The following is a 26,897-nucleotide window of genomic DNA, read 5'->3' as shown; positions in this document are numbered from 1 at the left end:
ACATGTGTATTACAAAGATTTTGATCAACTTAACTGAGAATTTTAATTTGTGAATCACATGCTCATTCCCCCCTCTCCACAGAACCCCAAAACAGGGCAAGTTACAAAGCATGAAAAACTGAATTGTCAGCAGTTCAAAAATATTCACCCCACTTTACTCAGTACTTAGTTGAACCACCTCTTAGCTATTACAGCCTTTTAAAAGTAGTCTTTTTGCTAAGTCTCTATTGTCTTTGCACAATGTCATGGAGCAAGATTTGCCCATTCCTCCTTGCAAAATTGCTCAAGCTGTGCCAGGTTAGTTGAGGAGGGAGTGGCAGTGGACAGCAGACTTGAGGTCTTGCCAGAGGTGTTTGATCGGGTTCTGAAAAAGGTAGCGGTAGAGATTGTGGAGGCATTAGTAATGATCTTTCAAGAATCATTGGACTCTGGCATGGTTTTGGAGGACTGGAGAATTGCAAATGTCACTCCACTCTTTAAGAAAGTAGGGAGGCAACAGAAAGGAAATTATAGACCGGTTATCTTGATCTCAGTGGTTGGGAAGATGTTAAGAGCTCGTTAAGGATGATATTATGGAGTACTTGGTGACTCATGACATGATAGGACAAAATCATCATGGTTTCCTTAAGGGAAAATCTTCCCTGACGAACCTGTTGGAATTCTTTGAGGTGATTACAGGTAGGACAGATAAAGGGGATGCAGTAATGTTCTATATTTGGACTTTCAGAAGGCCTTTGAGGTGCCACACATCAGGCTGCTTACCAAGTTAAGAGCCCATGGTATTACAGGAAAGTTACTGGCACGGTTACAGCATTGGCTGATTGGTAGGAGGCAGTGAGTGGGAATAAAAAGATCCTTGTCTGGTTGGCTGCCAATGACTAGTAATGTTCTACAGGGGTTGGTGTTGAGACCGCTTCTTTTTATGTTGTATATCAATGATGTTGATGATGGAATAGATGGCTTTGTTGCCAAGATTGGTGGAGAGGCATGGTAATGTTGAGGAAACAGGAAGGGTGCAAAAGGACTTGGATTAGGAGAATGGGCAAAAAAGTGGCAAATGAAATGCAAGCAACACACATCAAAGTTGCTGGTGAACGCAGCAGGCCAGGCAGTATCTCTAGGAAGAGGTGCAGTCGACGTTTCAGGCCGAGACCCTTCGTCAGGACTAACTGAAAGAAGAGCTAGTAAGAGATTTGAAAGTGGGAGGGGGAGGGGGAGATCCAAAATGATAGGAGAATACAGGAGGGGGAGGGATGGAGCCAAGAGCTGGACCCGTGATAGGCAAAAGGGATACGAGAGGATCATGGGACAGGAGGTCCAGGAAGAAAGACGGGGGGGGGGGAAACCCAGAGGATGGGCAAGGGGTATAGTCAGAGGGACAGAGGGAGAAAAAGGAGAGTGAGAGAAAGAATGTGTGTATAAAAATAAATAACGGGTGGGGTACGAGGGGGAGGTGGGGCATTAGCGGAAGTTAGAGAAGTTGATGTTCATGCCATCAGGTTGGAGACTACTCAGACAGAATACAAGGTGTTGTTCCTCCAACCTGAGTGTGAATTTCCAGCATCTGCAGAATTCCTGTTGTTTGCGTTTTTAAATGAAATGCAATGTTGGAAAATGCATGGTCATGCATGAAATGAATGTGCAGACTATTTTCTAAATGGGGAGAAAATCCAAAAAGCTCATGGAGGAATGTTCAGCACCTTTGAGATGGTCTTGTACCCTTCCCCAGATTGGCGCTTCTCTACTGTCATTTCCCTGATTTGCCTTAGTGCTCTGTCTTCATTTTGGTTTGGTCCACTGAAAATCTACCATAGAATTGGACTGTACAGAGAGAGTAGGGTATTTATTCTCACAAACTCATTGTTAACAGGTGATCCCCCAATTCTCTACACTAACAAATTCAATTTGGAGGCAAAGTTATACTGCACCTGAGAAAGTAATTATAAGGTTCGTCCATCATCATCGATGAAGACCTTGACACCATTAGTATTTTTTTTTACGAAGTTGAGCTGCTAGCTCGACACTCAACCCGGCACGGACAGAAGCATGCCCAGGAGCGGCTCGACTAGATTCGAACTCAGGAACCTTCGCTCCTGGAGTCCGGCACTGATGCCACTGCACCACCAGCCGGCTGATGGGGTCGAGACTAGCACTTGATTTGGATTTAAGTGAGGGAGAGTTGCACAGCGTCAGCCTCATTTTCTCTTCCTGATTCCCATCTGGATCCAGCGGCAAGACAAGAGTCGAGACGGCTGGAGATGGGACTAGGCGCAGTAGATGACCAGGACATCTTTTGTCGCATCCTTCTCAGGGCAGTTTGTCCACCTTTGGTCCCCACCTGGAACTCAGCTCTCACCTGGGGCTCCGCATAAATGTTTGCATGCAACAGCGGCCACACCCCAGACAACGGCTTCAATAAGCCGGCTAAACCAAATGAGGGTAGCCGATGGGTCTCAAACCCTCGGTGAGATAGGGAGTTGTCTATCCCAGCATGTGAAGACAGACTCTGGCATATGGAGCGGACGAGACCAAATGAAGTTCCTACGGTTAAGGCGGCGGTCTCTGCAAGCGTCGTGGAGGAAGTAATTACAAAGGGGATGAACACTTTTTCAGTATCAAATTTTAGTTTTTAATCTTGGAATCTTTCTTCTGATTTAACATTATGCACGTTTTGTAGACCAGCTCAAAAATTCCTTCAATATATTTTAAATTTCGAAAATGAGACAGTAAAGTGGGAAAATAGTTGTGTGGGCTGAATACTTTTTCAAGGCAAGATATGTACAGGAAGAATTAAAACCTTTGCTCAGAAGTATGAGGTGCAAAAGAAATTAGCAGAGAAAACTCAGATTTCCTTCATGTTGCTTTTTTTGTATTTTTTGTATTTTTTTTCCAGGGTAACACGTCGAAGCTGCGCCCTCTCTAACATGCTGGTAGAGAGTGTTTTATTTGGGTTTTTAGCGCTGGAAATAGTTACATTCCGACACGTCTCATTAGTGGGGCAGAAGCATGGTCGCATTGTTTATTCCAGGGACCAGCTGCTTGCGCTTATGCCAGCCGGTTTAGCGAGCAGAGTGGCGGACACCCCTGCTGAAATCTGGAGGAAAACACAGAGGATGCAGAGGGAAATCACAAAGACAAGGAAAGAGGACCGGGTTGAGACAACAGAGACTTATGCAGAAGAGGAGTTCGGTGGGTAATAAAATGGACAAATTCACGGCGCTAGCCAGGCGTCAGAGAACATTTCGGGAGTGCAAAGTTGTGTGTTTCACTGGAACGGGGCTACACGAGGACATACCCGATCAAAACTTTTCCATGGACGGCTTCCAGACCGTTCGGGCTGACCGGAAGTGCACTGAGAGCAGTAAGCGTAAAGGAGTTGGGTGCTTACTGTTCTGGTTAACAACAGATGGTGCAATCCGGGTCATGTTACGATCGAGGAACGTGTTTGTAGACCGGATATTGAACTTTTTACTATCTGACTTCGGCCATATTCCACCGAGATACAACGCTGGGCGGCACGGGAGGTCGTTCCTGCCTGTGGCCATCGAAATTGCAGCTCCTCTCGTGGAGGGTCAGATACCCTGAGCCAATAGGCTGGTCCTGGACTTATTTTCCATTTGGCATAGCTTGCATTTGTTGTTTGATTGTTAGTGGTTTTTGTATTGCTATATTTATGCTCTATTCTTGGTTGGTGCGGCTGTAATGAAACCCACCTTCCCTCAGGATCTACCTATCTATTTTAACAAGCTTTCTTTATTAAGATGACTAAAAGTGGGCAGGAAACAATAAAAACTGCAATCATTTGACTGATGGTGGTGGTGGAGGGAGCAAAAATAATTATAGTAAGCATGCCACCATTTCAAAGTGTTGAAAAAGCAGTTCAAGAAATGTTGCCAAGGTATAATTTCCTTGAACCTCTGTAACAGAACACAATTTACATGCAGATACACCATTAAACTGACCGAAGTTTACGGAACAGACAGGAAGCAAAGAGTGGGAATAAACGGGACCTTTTCAGAATGGCAGGCAGTGACTAGTGGGGTACCGCAAGGCTCAGTGCTGGGACCCCAGTTGTTTACAATATATATTAATGACTTGGATGAGGGAATTAAATGCAGCATCTCCAAGTTTGCGGATGACACGAAGCTGGGTGGCAGTGTTAGCTGTGAGGAGGATGCTAAGAGGATGCAGGGTGACTTGGATAGGTTGGGTGAGTGGGCAAATTCATGGCAGATGCAATTTAATGTGGATAAATGTGAAGTTATCCACTTTGGTGGCAAAAATAAGAAAACAGATTATTATCTGAATGGTGGCCGATTAGGAAAAGGGGAGGTGCAACGAGACCTGGGTGTCATTATACACCAGTCATTGAAAGTGGGCATGCAGGTACAGCAGGTGGTGAAAAAGCCGAATGGTATGCTGGCATTTATAGCGAGAGGATTCGAGTACAGGAGCAGGGAGGTACTACTGCAGTTGTACAAGGCCTTGGTGAGACCACACCTTGAGTATTGTGTGCAGTTTTGGTTCCCTAATCTGAGGAAGGACATCCTTGCCATAGAGGGAGTACAAAGAAGGTTCACCAGATTGATTCCTGGGATGGCAGGACTTTCATATGAAGAAAGACTGGATGAACTGGGCTTGTACTCGTTGGAATTTAGAAGATTGAGGGGGGATCTGATTGAAACGTATAAGATCCTAAAGGGATTGGACAGGCTAGATGCAGGAAGATTGTTCCCGATGTTGGGGAAGTCCAGAACGAGGGGCCACAGTTTGAGGATAGAGGGGAAGCCTTTTAGGACCGACATTAGGAAAAACTTCTTCACACAGAGAGTGGTGAATCTGTGGAATTCTCTGCCACAGGAAACAGTTGAGGCCAGTTCATTGGCTATATTTAAGAGGGAGTTAGATATGGCCCTTGTGGCCACAGGGGTCAGGGGGTATGGAGGGAAAGCTGGGGCAGGGTTCTGAGTTGGATGATCAGCCATGATCATAATAAATGGCGGTGCGGGCTCGAAGGGCCTACTCCTGCACCTATTTTCTATGTTTCTATGTTTCTATGGAACAATTCAGGCAGTTGTAATAAATGCATTTTTGTTTGTTAGCACCAAGTACAAATTCATCGAGCAGAAGTTAAATAAAAACAGCAGCTTAACATCACAAATCAGCTGATTCAATCATTCAGAGAATACGAGAATCCACTTTTATTACCTTAGTATACGTGCCTAATAAATTTCCAACCTCACTTGTGAAGTCCCGAGAACATATTTCTAGGTGGAAAATCTTCCCACAGTTTGAGACACAGGCTCCTAATAACTGCAAAAATTATAGAACATAGTTATTTTTAATTTAGACACAAATTATCAGGACATAGTGAATATCTAGAAAGATTTACAAACAAGCATTTGTAAGTTTCAAGGTAGGTATGTAAAAGGACAACACTGATCCTCATGTCAATATTCTAAATTATTGGAAGGCTGAGTTTGGGAAGATGACACCTGGTAAAGGTAGACTGGTGGCAGATGCAACATCTGACAAATGAAAACTTTTTTTTAAACAGAGATTAAAGATTACCTTTCACTGTCACATGTCCATTTCAACATACAGTGAAATGCACCGTTTGCATCAAACATTAAGGATTGCACTGATGAGCCCACAAGTGTCTGCACATTTCCAGTGCAAACATAGCACAGCCAAAACTCACTAACCCTAACTGTACATTGTTGGAATGTGGGAAGAAACCAGAGTGCCTGGAGGAAACCACACTGTCACGGTACCAACTCCTTAGGAAATGAACCCCAATCTTGCAGCTGGTGTTACAAATCGTTGCACTCGTTGTTACGCTACCATGCAGCAACCCCAAAAGAGTTACCAAGAGTTCTGTGCCAGCATGGTTCCACAATGGTGAAAGGTAATAGGATTAGGGAACATTGGATGAGGAAGGTTACTGAAGGGGGAAAAGAAAGAAAGCTCATAACACGTGACAACAATCAACCTATCCATTGAGGAATATAGGTGTGGCAGACTTAAGAAAATCAGAAGGGCAAAAAAAAAAGAGGCAACCAAGAACATTGGCAGTAAAATTCATGAGAATTCTGAACTATTTTAAAAATGCAGATACGAGGAAAACTGCAGATGCTGGAAATTCAAGCCACACACAAAATGCCGGTGAACGCAGCAGGCCAGGCAGCACCTATAGGAAGAGGTACAGTCGACGTTTTGGGTTGGGACCCTTCGTTCAGTTAGTCCTGACGAAGGGTCCTGGCCCGAAACGTCGACTGTACCTCTTCCTATAGATGCTGCCTGGCCTGCTGCGTTCACCAGCATTTTTTGTGTGTGTTGTTTGAACTATTTTATTAGTTCAGGAGCAAAGGAAACAGAAGTTTTTCTGACAGCCCAGTTGAATTGGGAAAGGGAACTCACAGGTTCATTAGTGAGATTTAAATGGATTTTCAGGATTTTCCAGTGACCCAATCAAATTGTGATTTATTAGCCAGGGCAAATTAAAATAAGGATAAGCGGAGTAGCTATTGTGAGAGTGGACCAGTGTTGGAGGGGGAGGCTTTGGCTCATCAGGTTTCGGTGAGAACAGGTTTGGGCGAGGAAAAAATCTAGTAAGTTTCTTCTTCTTCATTCTTCCTCTGTTAGTACATAGAGAGAGCAGTGAGGTGAACTCTAGAGGTTTGCTGGGTTCTTTGTGTCAGGTGTGGGAATTCTGGAAAACCTCCAGCCTCCTGGATAACCACATCTGCACCAGGTGCACCAAGTTGTAGTTCCTCAGAGAACATGTTAAGGGACTGGAGCTGCAGCTCAGTGACCTTTGGTTCACAAGAGAAACTGATAAGGAGATAGATAGGAACTACAGGGAGTTGATCACACCCAAGCTGCAGGAAAAGGGTGCTTGTGTGACTGTCAGGAGAGGAAAAGGATATGGGGAGTTGGTGCAAAGTAACCCTGTAGCCATTCCTCCCAATAAGTATACCACTTTAAATACTGTTGGCGGGGAGCACCAACTGGGGGAAGCCACATAGATCAGATCTCTGCCACTGAGGCTCAGAAGGGAAGGGGGAAAAGACTGTAGTAGCGAAAGGGGATTCCATGGTTCGAGAAGTGCACATGAGATTCTGTGGATGAGATAGAGACACTCGGATGGTCTGCTGCCTCCCCGCTGCCGGGGTCAGGGATGTCTCACATCGGGTCTACAGCATTCTAAAAGGGGAGGGAAAGCAGACAGAAGTCTTGGCACATATTGGCACCAATGACACAGGGAAAAGGGAGAAGGTCCTGAAAGGAGGATTTATGGAATTGGGTATAAAGCTGAAAAGCAGGACCTCCAGGGTAGTAATCTCATCAATAAGGGCAAGAATAAGATAATTTGGCAGATAAATTGGCTGGGGAACTGGTGCAGGAGCAAGGTTAATCATTGAGAGTTCTTCAGGGGAAGGCATGACCTGTACAAAAGGGACAGTTGCACCTGACCAAGTGCAGCTTGCAGCAGATTTGGGAGTTCATGACCAGTGACCAATCATTTGGGATTGAAGGAAGGCGGGGCAAGTGCAGCGGCCATCTCAGAGAGAACAGAGATAGTGGTTTCAGCAAGGAGAAACTTCAGTCAGAGAAAGCAACAAGGAAAAGCTATAGGTTGAGTTTTTATTTAATTCCCTCCCTTCTTTACATTTGCTTAGTTAGGACAGTAGAGATGCCAGGCAGGACAGCTGAATAATCCTCTTGCGGGATATGGGAAGGTAGGGAGACCTCCAGTGTCCCTGACGATTACAATTATGAGAAATGTATCTAGCTGCAGCTTCTAACAATCCACGTTACAGATTTGGAGCTGGAACTGGATGAAGTCCAGGTCATTCAGGGGGCTGAAGGGGTGATAAATAGGACATGGAGATAATTACACCCGAGGTGGAGGACACAGATACTGGGTAACAGTCAGGAAAGAGAAAGGGGTTAAGGAGTCCCTGTGGCCATCCCTCTCAACAACAGGTATATGACTTCGGATGATCTAGCAGAGGAAAGTCACAGCAGTCGGTCTCTGTCACTGAATCTGGCTCTGTGATTCAGAAGGGAAAGGGGGTTAGGGAGAAGAGGTATGCTATGGTGATAGGGGATTCGTTAGTTAGGAGAACAAACAGAAGGTTCTGTGGGCTATGGATGAGATTCCCAGGTGCCAGGATACAGGACACCTCAGATAAGAGTTCTCAGCATTCTTCAGTGGGAGGATGAGCAGCCAGACGTTGTGGTCCATGTAGTTACCGATGACAAGGGTAGGACGAGTAATGATGTTCTGCATAGAGAGTCTAGGGAGTTTGGTGCCAAGTTAAGAGCAGGACCTCCAGGGTTGTGATCTCAGGATTGTTACCCATGCCACGTGCTAGTGAAGCCTGAAATAGGAAGATTATACAATTTAACACATAGCTAAGTAGTTGGTGTAGGAGGGAGGGCACAAGATACTTGGATCATTAGCCTCTCTTCCAGGGAAGGTGGGACAGTTTACACCTGAACTGGAGGGGAACTAACATCCTAGTGGGAGGGTTTGTTAATGCTGCATGGTGGGGTTTGAAATAGAGTTGCAGGAGGATGGGAACCAAAGTGCCAGATGGGAACCAGTGGAGAGGTTGTAGAGGCAGATGTTGGCAAAACCTCAGTCAGGAATCAAAACATCGAGCATGGTGCAACTAGTGCCCTAAGCTGTATATATTTCAATGAAAGTAGTATTGTAGGAAAGCCAGATGAGTTCAGGGCATGGATCGACACCTGGAATTATGATATTGCAGCTAATAGGGAGACTCGGTTGCAGGAGGGGCAGGACTGCCAGCTCAATATTCTAGGGTTCTGTTGTTTTAGACATGACAGAGTGGGAGAGATTAAAGGAAAAGGGGTGGTGTTACTCGTCAGGGAAAATGTCACAGCAGTGCTCAGTCAGGACAAACTGGAGAACTGACTAGTGAGGTGTTATGGGTGAGACTGAGAAATAGAGGTATGACCACAAGAAAGGGTCATTATAGACCACCCAGTCTTAGAGATTTAGAGGAACAAATTCATAAGAGAGATTGCAGACTGCTGTATGAAACATAAATAGGTGATTTTAACTTTCCACGTATTGACTGGGACTCCCATACTATCCAAGGACTAGACGGCATAGAGTTTGTCAAATGTGCTCAGGAAAGTTTCCCAAGGAGAGGATGTGCAATATTTGATCTATTAGGAAATGAGGCAGGGCAGATGACATGACGTATTGGGGGACATTTTGCATCTAATGATCATAATGCTATTAGTTTCTTTTTTTTTAAAATTTTATTTTTATTTCGATAAGGAATTACAAGTATCATGTACCTTTTTCACATGTATAACCTTTTTCATTTTTTTATATGCATAAAACTATAATTATTTATACATTCTTAAGTACACATTAAGATGATATAAAAAGAAATTAGACACCTAAATAGATAATTATGTACAGTGGAAATTCTAATCTATTAGGCTAAGTAATGTTATTAGTTGTTAAGAAAAATAGTAATAATAGTGGATTAATAATAATTTCCATATATCTCTTCTGGACCATTTCTTCTGGTCCAAAATGTTGTATGTAAGCCTATGTAACAACCATTGTAGGTGTTTATATCCTAACTTGTTCATGCTTGCTCCTGCCCCCAAACAATTTCCCAATCCCTATGTACTTATTTACTTAATTTTTTCATTTTTTATCCCTTTCCCAAATCTTTTCCTTTACTTGTATTAATTCTATTTTCCAAAAAAAAAACCAAAAACAGTAAACATTTAGCCAAGGGTGCTTACGTTAGCAACATTACTGTGTTGATGAGAAGAGCAGTATAAATCATTAGGAGAGTCATCTAAAGTCTGCTCGCATTGGGGTTATATATTCAATCCATTTGTTCCAGATTTGATAAAATTTTTCTTTTTGAATTCTCAGGGAGTAAGTCAACTTTTCCATTTTAAATATTTCCAAGATAATTTCGTGCCAATCTTCTAATGTAGATGGTATTGGATTTAGCCACTTTCTAGTGACTGATTTCTTACTTGCCGCTAAAAGGGCCCGCAGCAACTTTATATCTTCCTTCTGTTCAAGAAACAATACATGCCCCAAATACAGCATCTCAAAGTTTAGAGGTATCTGGGTCTTAAGTACCTTAACTAATGTTCTATGAATACCTTCCCAATATAAACTTAATTTAGGGCAATCCCAGAAAATATGGAAATGATTTACCCCCTTGGAGCCACACCTTCTCCAACACGTCACGTTTGTATCTTTATATTTTTCCTGATATGGGGTCTTGAAGTATCTTATAATATTTTTCCAACAATGTTCTCTCCAAGTCAAAGAATTATTCAAAGACCACTGAAAGCTGCATATTTTCCCCCCAAGCCTCCTCTGAAAGTACCAACCCCGCTTCTTTCTCCCACTTCTCTTTAATATACAATGTGTTTACATTTTTAGCATGGGAGAGTGCATTATATAATCGAGAAACTAATTTACTAGATATTGAACTGCAAGCCGAATTCAGAATCTTGGAAAATTTCTAATTCTACTGTTGATAGGTCTGTATATCTACAACTCTGGTTAACATAGTTTCGTACTTGAAGGTACCTAAAAAAGTCATTATGTTCTAGGCCATGTTTGTCCTGCAGGATTTGGAAACTTTGTAATACTCTTTTATGTATAAATGAGAGGTAGGTTGTAAGACCTTTCTTTATCCATAGTTCAAATCTTCTATCTCCTCTGCTGGGAAGGAATTCCGTATCATATGCACACCATCTGAAGAGTTTTAACATGTTATTAATTCCACATAAATTAACCACCTTCTGCCATACATTTAATGTAAGATTTATCCAACTGTTTTTAAATTTTTCCAATTGGGCAATGCTATTAGTTTCAAAGTAAATACAGACAAAGATATGTCTGGTCCACAGGTTAAGAGTACAAATTAGAGAAAGGACAATTTTGATGGTATCAGAAATGAAGTAGCAAGTGTGGATTAGGATAGGCTATTTTCTGGCAAAGCAGTACTTGGTAAGTGGGAGGTGTGGAAACTTATTTATAACCCTGAAGTCTATGAACTTGTAACTTTTGTAAAACATAATGTGACAAAATGAAGTCTAAGAGATCCCAAGGTACTTTACTGGTTTGCACGGGAAAACTTTTAAATGTCTATATATTTTTTGGGAGGAAGTGTTTTTTTAAAAATGAGAAGATTTGTTTTATTGCCAGAGAAGATGTTTTGACAACAGAAGAAAACAGGATAGGGCTTCAAAAGAGCAAATGAGATAAGATACAGATAATAAAGAATGTAAATGTAGCATCCCAATTACTGTTCACTTGTAAAGAAAGTATAAGTGTTTTCATTGGAACACAAGATCAGACACTGTTCTCCAGCATATTGTTTGGAGGTAGCTTCCCCTTGCAAGTAAAATAATAAATGTGCTAATAATTTGATCCATTCTGCGTTTGTTACTTTATGTTAGAAGATCTAGCTGAATGGTACATGACAGAGGCCTTCAAAAGAGAGTACAAAGCTTGTAAGTGCCTGTCAAAATAAGGGGTAAAAATAACAAGTGTAGGGAACCTTTGTTTTAAAGAGATAGAGGCCCTGATTAAGACAGAAAAAAAAAGTTGCATAGCTCGTATAAGGAGGTGTATAGGTAGGAACAAACAAGGTGCTTATGGAGTACAAGAAATGCAAGCGAACAGAAGAAAGGAATCAGTAGGGCTAAAAGAAGGCATGAGGATGCCCTACCAGACAAGGTGAAGGAGAATCCTAAAGGATTCTACAGATATGTTAGGAGCAAAAAGTTTGCAAGGGCAAAATTGATCCTCTGGAAGACAAGAATGGTAATTCATGTTTGGAGCCAAAACAAACAGGGGATATCTTAAATACTTTTTTCACATTTGCATTTACTCAGGAGATGGGACACAGAGTCTACAGAAGTGAGGCAAAATAATAGCATGAACTTCATAGACCCTGTACAGATTACAGAGGAGGGTGAGGAGCTGTTGCTATCCTGAGGTAAATCAGGGTGGATAAATCCCCAGGATCTGTCAAAAGGGTAACAAATACAGGACAGAGGGTGTTACAATTAAATACACACAGTATGTGAGAAAAGATAGTGATCTTGTAATGCAGTTAGAGATTGGCAGGTATGTCGTTATGACATTGACAGGTATGTCACTGAGTCGTGGCTGAAAGAAGATCATAGTTGAGAGCTGAACATCAAAGAATATACATTGTCTCAAAAGAACAGGCAGGTAGGCAAAGATGATGGTACGGCTCTGTTGGTAAATGAAATCAGGTCCTTAAAAAGTAGTGACATAAGATCAGAAGATGTAGAATAATAGTGGGCAGAGTCAAGGAACTGCAAGGGTAAAATAACCCTGATGGGAATTATAAACAGGCCTCCGAACTGTAGCCAGGATGCAATTTGTAGCCTAAACAGGAAATAGAAAATGCATGTTACGATAGTTCAATATACAGGTAGACTGGAAAAAATCAGGTTGGTACTGCATCCCAAAAGGGAGAATTTGAGAATGCTTATCAGATGGCTTTTTAGAGCAGCTTGTGGTCGAGTCCACGAGGGGCTCAGCTATCCTAGACTGGGTGTTGGGTAATGAACCACATGTCCTGTCTGGCAGTGGAATGTTCCTCCTGTAGGATGTGGGAATTCACGGAACCTGATAGTCACCAGGAAGACCACACCTGCGGGAAGTGCAGCAACTCCAGCTCATGAAAGACCACATTAAGGAGCTGGAGTTGGATGAACATAGGTTCATCCGGGAGGCAGAGCAATTGATAGATTCGACTTTACACCCAGAGTGCAGAATTCAGGAGTAGATGGGTGAATACAAAGAGAAGTAAAGGGAGAAGGAAGTCAATGCAGGGTCCCTCTGTGGCCATTCCCCTCAGCAACAGGTAGAAGTGTGAGGTGGTACACTTTGGAAGGACAAACTCCAAGGCAGAGTACAAAGTAAATGGCAGGATACTTGGTAGTGTGGAGGAGCAGAGGGATCTGGGGGCACATGTCCACAGATCCCTGAAAGTTGCCTCACAGGTGGATAGGGTAGTTAAGAAAGCTTATGGGGTGTTAGCTTTCATAAGTCGAGGGATAGAGTTTAAGAGTCGTGATGTAATGATGCAGCTCTATAAAACTCTGGTTAGGCCACACTTGGAGTACTGTGCCCAATTCTGGTCCCCTCACTATAGGAAGGATGTGGAAGCATTGGAAAGGGTACAGAGGAGATTTACCAGGATGCTGCCTGGTTTAGAGAGCATGCATTACAATCAGAGATTAAGGGAGCTAGGGCTTTACTCTTTGGAGAGAAGGAGGATGAGAGGAGACATGATAGAGGTATACAAGATAGTATGAGGAATAGATAGATAGATAGCCAGTGCCTCTTCCCCAGGGCACCACTGCTCAGTACAAGAGGACATGGCTTTAAGGCAAGGGATGGGAAGTTCAAGGGGGATATTAGAGGAAGGTTTTTTTTACTCAGAGAGTGGTTGATGCGTGGAATGCACTGCCCGAGTCAGTGGTGCAGGCAGACACACTGGTAAAATTTAAGAGACTGCTAGACAGGTATATGGAGGAATTTAAGGTGGGGGATTATACGGGAGGTAGGGTTTAAGGGTCGGCACAACATTGTGGGCCAACATTGTGTCTATACCCCTTTGGATACTGCTGAAGGGGATGACCTATCTGGGCAAGGCAGCAGCAGCCAGACTAATAGCACTGTGGTCAGCTCTGAGCCTCAGAAGGGTAGGTGAAGTTGGGCTAAGTAATAGTCATAGGGCACTCGATAATTAGGGGGACAGATAGGTGATCCTGTGACAGCAAAAAGAGACGCCAGGATAGTGTGTTGCTTCCTGGGTGCTAGGGTCCCAGGACGTCTCTGAGTGGTTGCAGAATATTCTTGAAGGGGAGGGTGAGCAGCCAGAGGTCATGGTACATGTTGGTACCAATGACAGAGGCAGAGGTCCTGCGCAGTAAGTTTAGGGAGTTAGGCAGGAGGCTGAAGAGCTGGACCTCCAAGGTGGTAATCTCCAGATTACTCCCAGTGTCATGAGCTACTGAAGGTCAGAACAGGAAAGTAGCGCAGATGAATGAGTAGCTGAGGAGATCGTGCAGGGGTCAGAGTTTCAAATTCTTGGATCATTGGAATCTTTTCTGGGGAAGGGGTGAGCTGTACAAGTGGGACGTGTTGCACCTGAACTGGAGGGGAACCAATATCCTGGGAGGGAGGGATAGCGAATGCTATTGGGGAGGGTTTAAACTAGATTTGCAAGGGGGTGGGAACCAAAGTGAAGAAGCAGAGGATGGGGAGGTTGGTGCACAAGTAGAAGACCCTGAATTACACTCTGACTTCGGTTCTTTGTGAGGATGGGACCTGCTCTCAAGGCCTCATGACCAGCTGCTTTTTGATAACCCAAGAACACGGCCTAGAAGACGAGCGCTCCTTCAGGGTTCTGGGATTTCATGGCTCTAGGGACGTGCTGATTCAAGGCTGGTGCTCCTGACTGAAATGTCGCAGGAGAATACGGAACATCGGGAGTAATGGGTTAGCTGCCGGGAAGCTGCGCCTGTATGGTGCCAACTCTATTGGTGCAGAGCCTGGAAAAAGCAACACAACAGACTCTTAACATCATAATTCAGTGAGTTGTTAGTTACGTCTCCACTCTTGCTGTGAAACGGGGACACCTCTTTTTCCCTTATTAGGGAGAGAGAGCCTGCGGTAGGTCAAATTACTGGGTGAACGAGTGGTTTTTGGGGTATTGCAAGTCTGTGTCTTTATTGAGCATTGCTGCATGCTCGAGTGCTCGGTGGAGGGTCCGAATGCGTTTTTGTTGTTGGGGTGGGGGAAGGGTCATTGCCTTGCTGCTGCTTGTGCATAGGAGGGGGAGTGGGGGGGGGGCTTTTGGGTTCTAATGTTTTAACTATCACTCATTCTTTGGGGCACTCCTCTGTTTTCGTGGGTCTGCGAAGAAATGGAATTTCAGGATGTACAGTGGCAAGCAAAAGTTTGGGCACCTCGGTCAAAATTTTTGTTACTGTGAATAGCTAAGCTAGTAAAAGATGACCTGATTTCCAAAAGGCATAAAGTTAAAGATGACACATTTCTTTAATATTTTAGCAAGAAAACTATTATTTCCATCTTTTACAGTTTCAACAAAAAAGGAAAAGGGCCTGAAGCAAAAGTTTGGGCACCCTGCATGGCAGTACTTCGTAACACTCCCTTTGGCAAGTATCACAGCTTGTAAACGCTTTCTGTAGCCAGCTAAGAGTCTTTCAATTCTTGTTTGGTGGATTTTCACCCATTCTTCCTTGCAAAAGGCTTCTAGTTCTGTGAGATTCTTGGACTGTCTTGCATGCAGTGCTCTTTTGAGGTCTAGCCACAGATTTTCGATGATGTTTAGGTCGGGGGACTGTGAGGGCCATGGCAAAACCTTCAGCTTACACCTCTTGAGGTAGTCCATTGTGGATTTTGAGGTGTGTTTAGGGTCATTATCCTGTTGTAGAAGCCATCCTCTTTTCATCTTTGGCTTTTTCACAGACAGTGTGATCTTTGCTTCCAGAATTTGCTGGTATTTAATTGAATTCATTCTTCCCTCTACCAGCAAGTGTTCCCCGTGCCACAGGCTGCAACACAAGCCCAAAGCATGATTGATCCACCCCTGTGCTTAACAGTTGGAGGGGGGATCTTTTCATGAAATTCTGCACCCTTTTTTCTACAAACATACCTTTGCTCATTGCGGCCAAAAAGTTCTATTCAAAAGGTTCAAAGGAACATCCAAAGAAGCCTGATGCATTTTGGAAACAAGTCCTGTGGACTGATGAAGTTAAAATAGAACTTTTTGGCCACAATGAGCAAAGGTATGTTTGGAGAAAAAAGGGTGCAGAATTTCATGAAAAGAACACCTCTCCAACTGTTAAGCATGGGGTGGATCAATCATGCTTTGGGCTTGTGTTGCAGCCAGTGGCACGGGGAACATTTACTGGTAGAGCGAAGAATGAATTCAATTAAATACCAGCAAATTCTGGAAGCAAAGATCACACTGTCTGTGAAAAAGCCAAAGATGAAAAGAGGCTGGCTTCTACAACAGGATAATGATCCTGAACACACCTCAAAATCCACAATGGACTACCTCAAGAGGCACAAGCTGAAGGTTTTGCCATGGCCCTCACAGTCCCCCAACCTAAACATCATCGAAAATCTGTGGATAGACCTCAAAAGAGCAGAGCATGCAAGACGGCCCAACAATCTCACACAACTAGAAGCCTTTTGCAAGGAAGAATGGGCAAAAATCCACCAAACAAGAATTGAAAGACTCTTAGCTGGCTACAGAAAGCATTTACAAGCTGTGATACTTGCCAAAGGGGGTGTTACTACGTACTGGCCATGCAGGGTGCCCAAACTTTTACTTCGGCCCTTTTCCTTTTTTGTTATTTTGAAACTGTAAAAAATGGAAATAAGAAGTTTTCTTGCTTAAAATATTAAAGAAATGTGTCATCTTTAACTTTATGCCTTTTGGAAATCAGTTCATCTTTTATTCACTTAGCTATTCACAGTAGCAGAAATTTTGACCGGGGTGCCCAAACTTTTGCATGCCACTATATATTGTATACATTTCTCTGACATTAAATGCACCTGTTGAAACCATCTACTTAGAGCAAGGGGTTTAGATGGGGTGGAGTTTGTAGGCATGTTCAGGAAGGTTTCCTGACACAATATGTAGATAAGCCTACTAGAGGAGAGGCTGTATTTGATCTGGTATTGGGAAATGAACCTGGTCAGGTGTCAGATCTCTCAGTGCAAGAGCATCTTGGAGATGGTGATCACAACTATCTCCTTTACCATAGCGCTGGAGAGGGATAGGAGCAGACAATTTGGGAAAACATTTAATTGGGGTAGGGGGAAATATGATGCTATCAGGCAGGAACTTGGGAACATAAATTGGAAGATGTTCTCAGAGAAATGTGGCAAACGTAAGGGAACATTTGCATGGTGTTCTGCATAGGTATGTTCCATTGACACATGGAAAGGACGGTAGGGTAAAAGAACCATGGTGTACGAAGGATGTAGAAAATCTAGCTAAGAAGAGAAAAGTAGGTACTGTTAGAGCTCTAGAAAATTACAATTGCACCAGGAAGGAGCTCAAGAATGAAATTAGGAGCTAGAAGGGGCAATGAGAAGGCCATGGTGAGCAGGATTAAGAAAATCCCCAAGTATGTGAAGAGCAAGAGGATGAGCCATGAAAGAATAAGACCATTCAGGTGTGATACTGGAAATGTGTGCATGGAGCCGGAGGAGGTAGCAGAAGTATTTAATGAATAATTTGCTTCAGTATTCACAAGTGAAAAGGACCACGGCAATTGTGGGGATGACTTACAGCAGACTGAAACACTTGAGCATATAGACATTAAGAAAGGATGTGCTGGAACTTTTGAAAGGTATTAAGTTAGTTAAGTCACCGGGATCAGACGGGATATACCCCAGGCTACTGAGGGAAGCAAGGAGATTGCTGAGCCTCTGGTGATGATCTTTGTATCATCAATAGGGACAGGAGAAGTAACAGAGGATTGGAAGGTTGCAAGTGTTGTTCCCTTGCTCAAGAAAGGGAGTCGAGATAACCCAGGAAATTATAGACCAATGAGTCTTATTTCAGTGGTGGGCAAGATGTTGGAAGAGATTCTGAGAGGCAGGATTTAGGACCACTTGGAGAGACAAAAATCTAGTCAGCATGGCTTTGTCAAGGGCAGGTCATGCTCTATAAACCTGATTGAATTCTTTGAACATATAACAAAACACATTGATGAAGGTAGAGCAGTGGATGTAGTGTGTGTGGATTTCAGTAAGGCATTTGATAAGGTTCCCCATGTGAGGCTCATTCAGAAAGTAATGAGGCATGGGATCTAAAGAGACCTAACTTTGTGGATCCAGAATTGGCTTGCCCACAGAAAGCAAAGAATGGTTGTAGATGGTTTATATTCTGCATGGAGAACGGTGACCAGTGGTGTTCCGCAAGGATCTGTTCTGGCACCCCTCCTTGATTTTCATAAATGTCCTAGATGAGGAAGTAGAAGGTTGGGTTATTAAGTTTGTTGATGACACAAAAGTTGGGGATAATATGGAAGGTTGTCAGAGGTTATAGCAGGACATCAATGGAATGCAGAACTGGGCTGAGAAGTAGCAGATGGAGTTCAACTCAGTTAAGTATGAAGTAACATACATCAAAGTTGCTGGTGAACGCAGCAGGCCAAGCAGCATCTATAGGAAGAGGTGCAGTCGACGTTTCAGGCCGAGACCCTTCGTCAGGACTAACTGAAGGAAGAGTGAGTAAGGGATTTGAAAGTTGGAGGGGGAGGGGGAGATCCAAAATGATAGGAGAAGACAGGAGGGGGAGGGATAGAGCCGAGAGCTGGACAGGTGATTGGCAAAAGGGGATACGAGAGGATCATGGGACAGGAGGTCCGGGAAGAACCCGGGGGGGGGGGTGATCCAGAGGATGGGCAAGAGGTATACTCAGAGGGACAGAGGGAGAAAAAGGAGAGTGAGAGAAAGAATGTGTGCATAAAAATGAGTAACAGATGGGGTACGAGGGGGAGGTGGGGCCTTAGCAGAAGTTAGAGAAGTCGATATTCATGCCATCAGGTTGGAGGCTACCCAGACGGAATATAAGGTGTTGTTCCTCCAACCTGAGTGTGGCTTCATCTCCACAGTAGAGGAGGCCGTGGACAGACATGTCAGAATGGGAATGGGATGTGGAATTAAAATGTGTGGCCACTGGGAGATCCTGCTTTCTCTGGCGGACAGAGCGTAGATGTTCAGCAAAGTGGTCTCCCAGTCTGCGTCGGGTCTCACCAATATATAAAAGGCCACATCGGGAGCACCGGACGCAGTATATCACCCCAGTCGACTCACAGGTGAAGTGATGCCTCACCTGGAAGGACTGTTTGGGGCCCTGAATGGTGGTAAGGGAGGAAGTGTAAGGGCATGTGTAGCACTTGTTCCGCTTACACGGATAAGTGCCAGAAGGGAGATCAGTGGGGAGGGATGGGGGGGACGAATGGACAAGGGAGTCGTGTAGGGAGCAATCCCTGCGGAATGCGGGGGGGGGGGGGAGGGAAAGCTGTGCTTAGTGGTGGGATCCCGTTGGAGGTGGCGGAAGTTACGGAGAATAATATGTTGGACCCGGAGGCTGGTGGGGTGGTAGGTGAGGACCAGGGGAACCCTATTCCAAGTGGGGTGGTGGGAGGATGGAGTGAGAGCAGATGTACGTGAAATGGGGGAGATACGTTTAAGAGCAGAGTTGATAGTGGAGGAAGGGAAGCCCCTTTCTTTAAAAAAGGAAGACATCTCCCTCGTCCTAGAATGAAAAGCCTCATCCTAAGAGCAGATGCGGCGGAGACGGAGGAATTGTGAGAAGGGGATGGCGTTTTTGCAAGAGACAGGGTGAGAAGAGGAATAGTCCAGATAGCTGTGAGAGTCAGTAGGCTTATAGTAGACATCAGTGGATAAGCTGTTTCCAGAGACAGAGACAGAAAGATCTAGAAAGGGGAGGGAGGTGTCGGAAATGGACCAGATAAACTTGAGGGCAGGGTGAAAGTTGGAGGCAAAGTTAATAAAGTCAACGAGTTCTGCATGCGTGCAGAAAGCAGCGCCAATGCAGTCGTCGATGTAGCGAAGGAAAAGTGGGGGACAGATACCAGAATAGGCACGGAACATAGATTGTTCCATAAACCCAACAAAAAGGCAGGCATAGCTAGGACCCATACGGGTGCCCATAGCTACACCTTTAGTTTGGAGGAAATGGGAGGAGCAAAAGGAGAAATTATTAAGAGTAAGGACTAATTCCGCTAGACAGAGCAGAGTGGTGGTAGAGGGGAACTGATTAGGTCTGGAATCCAAAAAGAAGCGTAGAGCTTTGAGACCTTCCTGATGGGGGATGGAAGTATATAAGGACTGGACATCCATGGTGAAAATAAAGCGGTGAGGGCCAGGGAACTTAAAATCATCGAAAAGTTTAAGAGCGTGAGAAGTGTCACGAACATAGGTCGGAAGGGATTGAACAAGGGGTGATAAAACAGTGTCGAGGTATGCAGAAATGAGTTCGGTGGGGCAGGAGCAAGCTGATACAATAGGCCGGCCAGGACAGGCAGGTTTGTGGATCTTGGGTAGGAGGTAGAAACGGGAAGTGTGAGGTGTGGGAACTATAAGGTTGGTAGCAGTGGGTGGGAGATCCCCTGAGCAGATAAAGTCGGTGATGGTGTGGGAGACAATGGCCTGGTGCTCCTTAGTGGGGTCACGATCGAGGGGTAAATAAGAGGAGGTATCCGCGAGTTGTCGCTGTGCCTCGGCAAGGTAGAGGTCAGTACGCCAGACTACAACAGCACCCCCCTTATCGGCGGGTTTAATAATAATGTTAGGATTAGTGCGGAGGGAGTGGAGAGGCGGGTTTAATAATAAGGTTAGGATTAGTGCGGAGGGAGTGGAGAATAAGGGGGGTGCTGTTGTAATTCAAGAATCAGTAGATTCTGGCATGGTTCTAGAGGACTAAAAAATTGCAAATGTCACTCCACCTTTTAAGAAGGGAGGGAGACAGAAGAAGGAAAATTACAGCCTGACCTCAGCGGCTGGGAAGATGTGGAGTCTATTGCTAAGTATGAGGTTTTGGGGTACTTAGAGATACATGATAAAATGGGCCAAAGTCAGCAAAGTCAAGGGAAAATCTTGCCTGACAAATCTACTGGAATTCTTTGAGGAAATAACAAGCTGGATAGACAAAGAGTCAGTGGATATTCTGTGCTTGGATTTTCAAATGGCCTTTGACAAGGTGCCACACATACGAGGCTACCTGGCAAGATAAAAGCCCATGGTATTACAAGAAAGGTAAGAGCACTGATAGAGCATTGGCAGGAAGCAAAGAATGGAAGTAAAGGGAACCTTTTCTGATTGGCTGCCAGTGACTTATGATATTCCACAGGGATCGGTTTTGGGACCGTTTCTTTTTACATTACCTGTAAATTATTTGGATGATGGAATTGATGGCTTTGTGGCCAAGTTTGTGAACAATATGAAGATAGGTGGAGCAGCAGGTAACGTTGAGGAAGCAGGGAGTCTGCAGAAGGACTTAAACAGATCAGGAGAATGAGCAAAGAAGTTCGCAGATGGAATACTGTGTTAGGAAGTTTATGGTCATGCACTTTGTTAGAAGGAATAAAAGCAGACTATTTTCTAAACTGAGAGAAAATTCAAATATCAGAGGAGCAAAGAGATTTGGGAGTCCTTGTGCAGGATTCTGTAAAGGTACATTTACAGGTTGAGTTGGTGGTAAGGAAAGCAAATTCAATGTTAGCACTCATTTTGAGAGGACTAGAATATAAAACCAAGAATGTATATTGTACCTTTAAGGCACTGCTGAGGTCTCACTTGGAGTATTGTGAGCAGTTCTAGGACCATTCGTCTCAGAAAGGATGTGCTGACATTGGAAAGGATTTAATGAAGGTTCACAAAAATGATTCTGGGATTGAAAGGCTCGTTTTGAGGAGCATTATATGGCTCTGGGCCAGTCCTCACTGGAATTTTGAGAAATGAGGGGGATTGAATGTTGAATGTTGAAAGGCCTACATAGACTGGATATGGAGATGATGGTTCCTATAGTGAGGCAGTCACGGACCAGAGAGCACAACCTCAGAATAGAGGGATGCCCAGTTAGAACAGAGGAGGAGGAGGAATTTCTTTAACAAGGGGGTGGTGAATGTGTGATATTCACTGCCACAATCTGTTGTGGAGGCTAGGTCTTTGACTGTACTTAAGATGGAGCTTGATAGAGTCTTAATAAGTCAGGGCATGAAAGGTTATGGGGAGAAGGCTGGAGAATGGGGTTGAGAGGAAAATGGATCAACCATGATCAAATGGCAGAGCAGATTCGATAGACTAAATGGCCTATTTCTCCTCCAACATGCAATGGTCCGTGCCCTTGAGGAGCAAAGGAATAATTTGTGTTTATAATCACTTATGTCTATAATCTATAAAGGGGAAAACAAGTTGATGTAGCTTAGTCATAAATAAATATTTCTCATTTGTTTTCACCAAGGATGGGGAGAATAGAGTTCAGGTATAACATACCGACGGTCTAGAGCATTTTAATATTAAAAAGGAAGCATGTGGTGTTTTGGAACGGACAAGGGTGGATAATCTCTAGGGCCAGATGGGAAACAAATGAGGAGATTGCTGGGGCCTTGACTAATAGTTTTGTATCTTTGCTAGGCACCAAAAGGCTTGAAGACAAGTTGATGTTGCTTTATTTAAGAAAGGCATAATAAATTTCAGTCCAGTACTGCGGAAATTAATAGGGAATTCTAAGGGACAAGATTTATCTACATTTGGAAAGGATGGGAGTGATTATGCATAGTCAGAATGACTGTGTTGTGGGGGGGGGGAGTTTCTTCATTAACTTGACTGAGTTTGCTGAGGAGTTAACAAAGGAGAATGATGAAGGCAGGGTGGTCGGTGTACCCTATATGGACTTTGAGTTACTTAACAAAACAAGGTCCCCCTCATCATCAAGTCACTAGTTGGATCTAAAATTGACGTGGTTATGAGTGGGAAGGCTTTACTGACTGAAGGTCCATAACCAGCAGAGTATTTCAGGGGTAGATATTCAGATCTTTGCTGTTAGCAACTTGGTTGTTAAAATAGGAGTCACAATAGACATAGTGGCAGATGACATTAAATCTGGTAGAGTTATATACAGCAGTGAAGGCACAGCAGGTTTTGTAGAATAGCTGGAAAGCTGGGGCAGAGTGCTTGTAGATGGAATTGAATACCAACAAGGTTGAGGTAATACATTTTGAAAAGTCACACAGCAGGAGGACATATACGGTAAATGGTAGGACGCTGAAGAATATTGATACACAGGGATCTTCGGGTTAAAGTCTGCAGTCTCCTAAAAGTTGCAATGCAGGTCGACAGGGTAGTAGTACAAAATTCTGGCCTTCAGAGGTTGCAGCAATGAATACAAGTTAGAATGTTATGTTGCGACTTTAAAGAACACCAGGTAAGCCACCGTTATTGTATGCAATTCTGCTTGAATTGGGAGGATACGGATGCACTGGACAGAGTATAGAGGATATTCACCAGAATTTTTTTTTTTAATTTAGAGAAATTTTAAATTTAGATTGGGTCAGAAGGGCCTGTTAAAGAGCCTATGCTATCCAATTAGACCCATGTCACCAATTAGCCTACTAGCCTGTAATCTTTGGGATGTGGGAAGAAACAGGCACTCCCACAGAAACCCCACAGTCATGGGGAGAAGATACAAACTCCTTACAGACAGTGGTGGAATTGAACCCAGGTTGCTGGGGCTGTAGCTTGAAGGATATTAGATGTGGGAAGAGATTATGTAGGGTGGACTTGATTTCCCTGGAGCAAAGCAGCCAAGGGGTACACCATCTAAGATTATGAGAATAAACAGGACAGATAATCAGCTCTTCTTTCTCCCCCCCCCCCCACCCAAAGTATCAAAAACAAGAGAACTTGCGTTTAGGCTGAGGAGGAGTTTTAAGGGATTCAAGAGGCATGTACTAATTTTAAATACAAAATGGTTCACATCTGGAATATGGTTGTAGCAGAAGAATCAGATCCAATTTCAATGTGCAAGCAGCATTTAGAGAGACACTTGGGTAGGAAAGGCATTGAAGGATACACTACTAATGCAGTCAAGGAGGATTAGTGTAGATGGGCAAAAAGGTCAGCATCAACATGGGGAGCCAAAGGGCCCTGTTTCTGTGTCGGACAACTCTAAGACTCTAAATCAATAAACACTGACTACTCACACAGAATGTTGGAGGAACTCAACAGGCCAGGCAGCATCTATGGTGGGAAAAACAGTCGACGTTTCAGGCAGAGACCCTTCATCAGGATTGACTTGGTCCCTGAAAATAGATGCTGCCTGACCTGCTGAATTGCCCCAGCATTCTGAGTGTGTTTCTCTGGATTTCCAACATCTGAAAATTTTCTTATTAAAAGATTTAAATATAGACACAGCACCAAGCAGATTGTGAAGCATTTGTCACATTACAGTAGGAATCTTCACTGTTACTAATTTCCATCCTAAGGAAAAACACAACAAATAACACATGTATCAGAGATATGAGCATTCAACAGACAATAGACAATAGGTGCAGGAGTAGGCCATTCAGCCCTTTGAGCCAGCACTGCCATTTACTGTGATCATGGCTGATCACCCACAATCAGTACCCCGTTCCTGCCTTCTCCCCATATCCCTTGACTCCACTATCTTTAAGAGCTCTATCTAACTCTTTCTTGAAAGCATCCAGAGAATTGGCCTCCACTGCCTTCTGAGGCAGAGCATTCCACAGATCCACAACTCTCTGGGTGAAAAGGTTTTTCCTCAACTCCGTTCTAAATGGCCTACCCCTTATCCTCAAATTGTGGCCTCTTTTTCTGGACTCCCCCAACATCGGGAACATGTTTCCTGCCTCTAGCGTGTCCAATCCCTTAATAATCTTATATGTTTCAATCAGATCCCCTCTCATCCTTCTAAATTCCAGGGTATACAAGCCCAGTCACTCCAATCTTTCAACATATGACTGTCCCGCCAGCCCGGGAATTAACCTCGTGAACCTCCGCTGCACTCCCTCAATAGCAAGAATGTCCTTCCTCAAAATTGGAGACCAAAACTGTACACAATACTCCAAGTGTGGTCTCACCAGGGCCCTGTACAACTGTAGAAGGACCTCTTTGCTCCTATACTCAACTCTCCTTGTTATGAAGGCCAACATGCCATTAGCTTTCTTCACTGCTTGCTGTACCTGCATGCTTACTTTCAGTGACTGAACAAGGATACCAAGGTCTCATTGTACTTCTCCTTTTCCTAACTTGACACCATTCAGATAGTAATCTGCCTTCCTGTTCTTGCCACCAAAGTGGATTACCTCACATTCCTGCAGTAACACTCTGTTCCAAACACCAAGGAATAGTTCTTTCACAAATTTAGTGGTCTACGAGATGGATATCGCAATTAAGGATGATTGACTTACATTTTTTCAACTTATTTGTACTGGAATAAACAGTTTTCACAAACAAGAGAAAATCTGCAGCAGAGGCTGGAAATCCAGAGCAACACACACAAAATGCTGGAGGAACTCAGCAGGTCAGGCAGCATCCAACAAGAGGAGTAAACAGTCAATAACGAGCTGAGCCAGTCCTGATGAAGGGTTTCAGCTCAAAATATCAAATGTATATTCCCCTCCATAGATGCTGCCTGACCTGCTGATTTCCTCCAACATTGTGTGTTATACAGTCAGTGGCCACTGTGTTAGGTTCAGCTTTCTTGTTTGGTGTTCTGCTGCTGTAGCCCATCCATTTCAAGGTTCAATGCATTCAGAGATGCTCTTTTGCACACCACTGTTGTAACACATGGTTATTCCAGTTACCGTCACCTTCCTATTAGCTTGAAGCAGTTTGGTCATTCTCCTCGGACCACTCTAATTAACAAGGTGTTTTCAACCAAAGAACTGCCGCTCACTAGATAGTTTTTCACCCCCTGCACCATTCTCTGTAAATTCTGGAGACTTGTGTGTGAAAATCCCAAATGATTAGTAATTTCTGAGATACTCAGACTACCCCAGCTAGTACCAACAATCATTCCATGGTCAAAGGCACTTAGATTACACATCCTCCCCATTCTGACACTTAGTCGGAACAACTGAATCCCCGACCATGTTTGAATGCGTTTATGTATTAAGTTGCTGCCACGTGATTGGCTGATTAGATATTTGCATTAATGAGATGTACAGGTGTACCTAACAAAGTGGCCACCAAGTGTATAGTTTTCAGTTATTTTGAAGGCATTTGGGTAGAGGGTGACGGTGGTATATATAAAAAAAAAGTTGTATACAAGTACTAATGAAATACTAGCAGAAAGTTTCCTCTTATGTTATTGAGTTGGCAACTCAGGGGCAGCTGACAGGAGGTCACTTCATCAAATCAGCTACCACTACACCATTTACCAACTTGCATTGGACTATTATGCAATGTCCACACATCTTGTATGATCAAGACTAATTATGATTCACTGCTAGCATTGCAAGCACAAAGAGTACAATTTTAGGAAAGCAGGGGATTTCCTGTTTCATACAGCTGAATGCCACAAAACTGAGCATGTTTCACCACTCAGTCACACGCTTGAAAAGAGATCAGAAAAGTTTTGCTTAAAGAAATGATTAGGTCCTACTCACTGTTAAAGCCTTCATTGCCACATGTGGATTTTTGTGATTTATTCTCTTCATAATTGCCTTCAGACAATCTTTTGGCCTAAAGTTAAACAAGATTAGTCATGTTATAAATAAGAAAGGAATAGAATATTAGATATAGTGAAGGCTACAATCAACGGACTAGAAGGGCCGAGATGGCCTGTAATGTTAATATGGTTATACGGTTATACCTGTATTACAAGGCCATCAACAGACCAAATCAAGTTTTCACTGTTTCCTGACTTCTAAATGCTTGGTTAATCATACTTATAAGAATACCAATCTGATCAGTGTGGGGCGGGGAGGGGGGGGTGCTGGGAGCAATTATAAAAACATAAGACACAAGAGCAGAATTGGGCAATTTGTCCTATTGAGTTTGCTCTGCCATTCCATCATAGCCATTTTAATATCCCTCTCAAACCCATTCTCCTCCTTTCTTCCCATAATCTTTGATGTCCTTACTTATCAAGAACCCATCAACCACTAAATTAAATATACCCAATGACTTGCCCTTCACAGCTGTCTGTGGTAATGAATTCCACAGATTCACCACCCTCTACCTAAAGAAATTCCTCATCTGTTCTAAAGGGATGGCTAAAGGTTGT

General features: G+C 43.6%; 1 protein-coding gene across 2 annotated transcripts in view; it reads right to left on the bottom strand.

Annotated features, from left to right (window-relative positions):
• stam2 (signal transducing adaptor molecule (SH3 domain and ITAM motif) 2) overlaps positions 1–26,897 on the bottom strand; it is an 81,555-nt gene that overhangs the window by 44,947 nt on the left and 9,711 nt on the right. For both annotated transcript variants that reach the window (XM_063051347.1, XM_063051346.1), the window contains exons 3-4: positions 26,278–26,353; positions 5,209–5,313 (exon numbers count right to left, since the gene is read on the bottom strand). In XM_063051347.1, the coding sequence (XP_062907417.1) occupies positions 5,209–5,313; positions 26,278–26,353 (181 nt within the window). The remainder of the gene's footprint in view (positions 1–5,208; positions 5,314–26,277; positions 26,354–26,897) is intronic.

This window comes from Mobula hypostoma, chromosome 6, assembly GCF_963921235.1.
Source record: "Mobula hypostoma chromosome 6, sMobHyp1.1, whole genome shotgun sequence".
Classification (NCBI taxonomy): domain Eukaryota; kingdom Metazoa; phylum Chordata; class Chondrichthyes; order Myliobatiformes; family Myliobatidae; genus Mobula; species Mobula hypostoma.
This window is presented reverse-complemented; position numbering and strand designations above follow the sequence as displayed.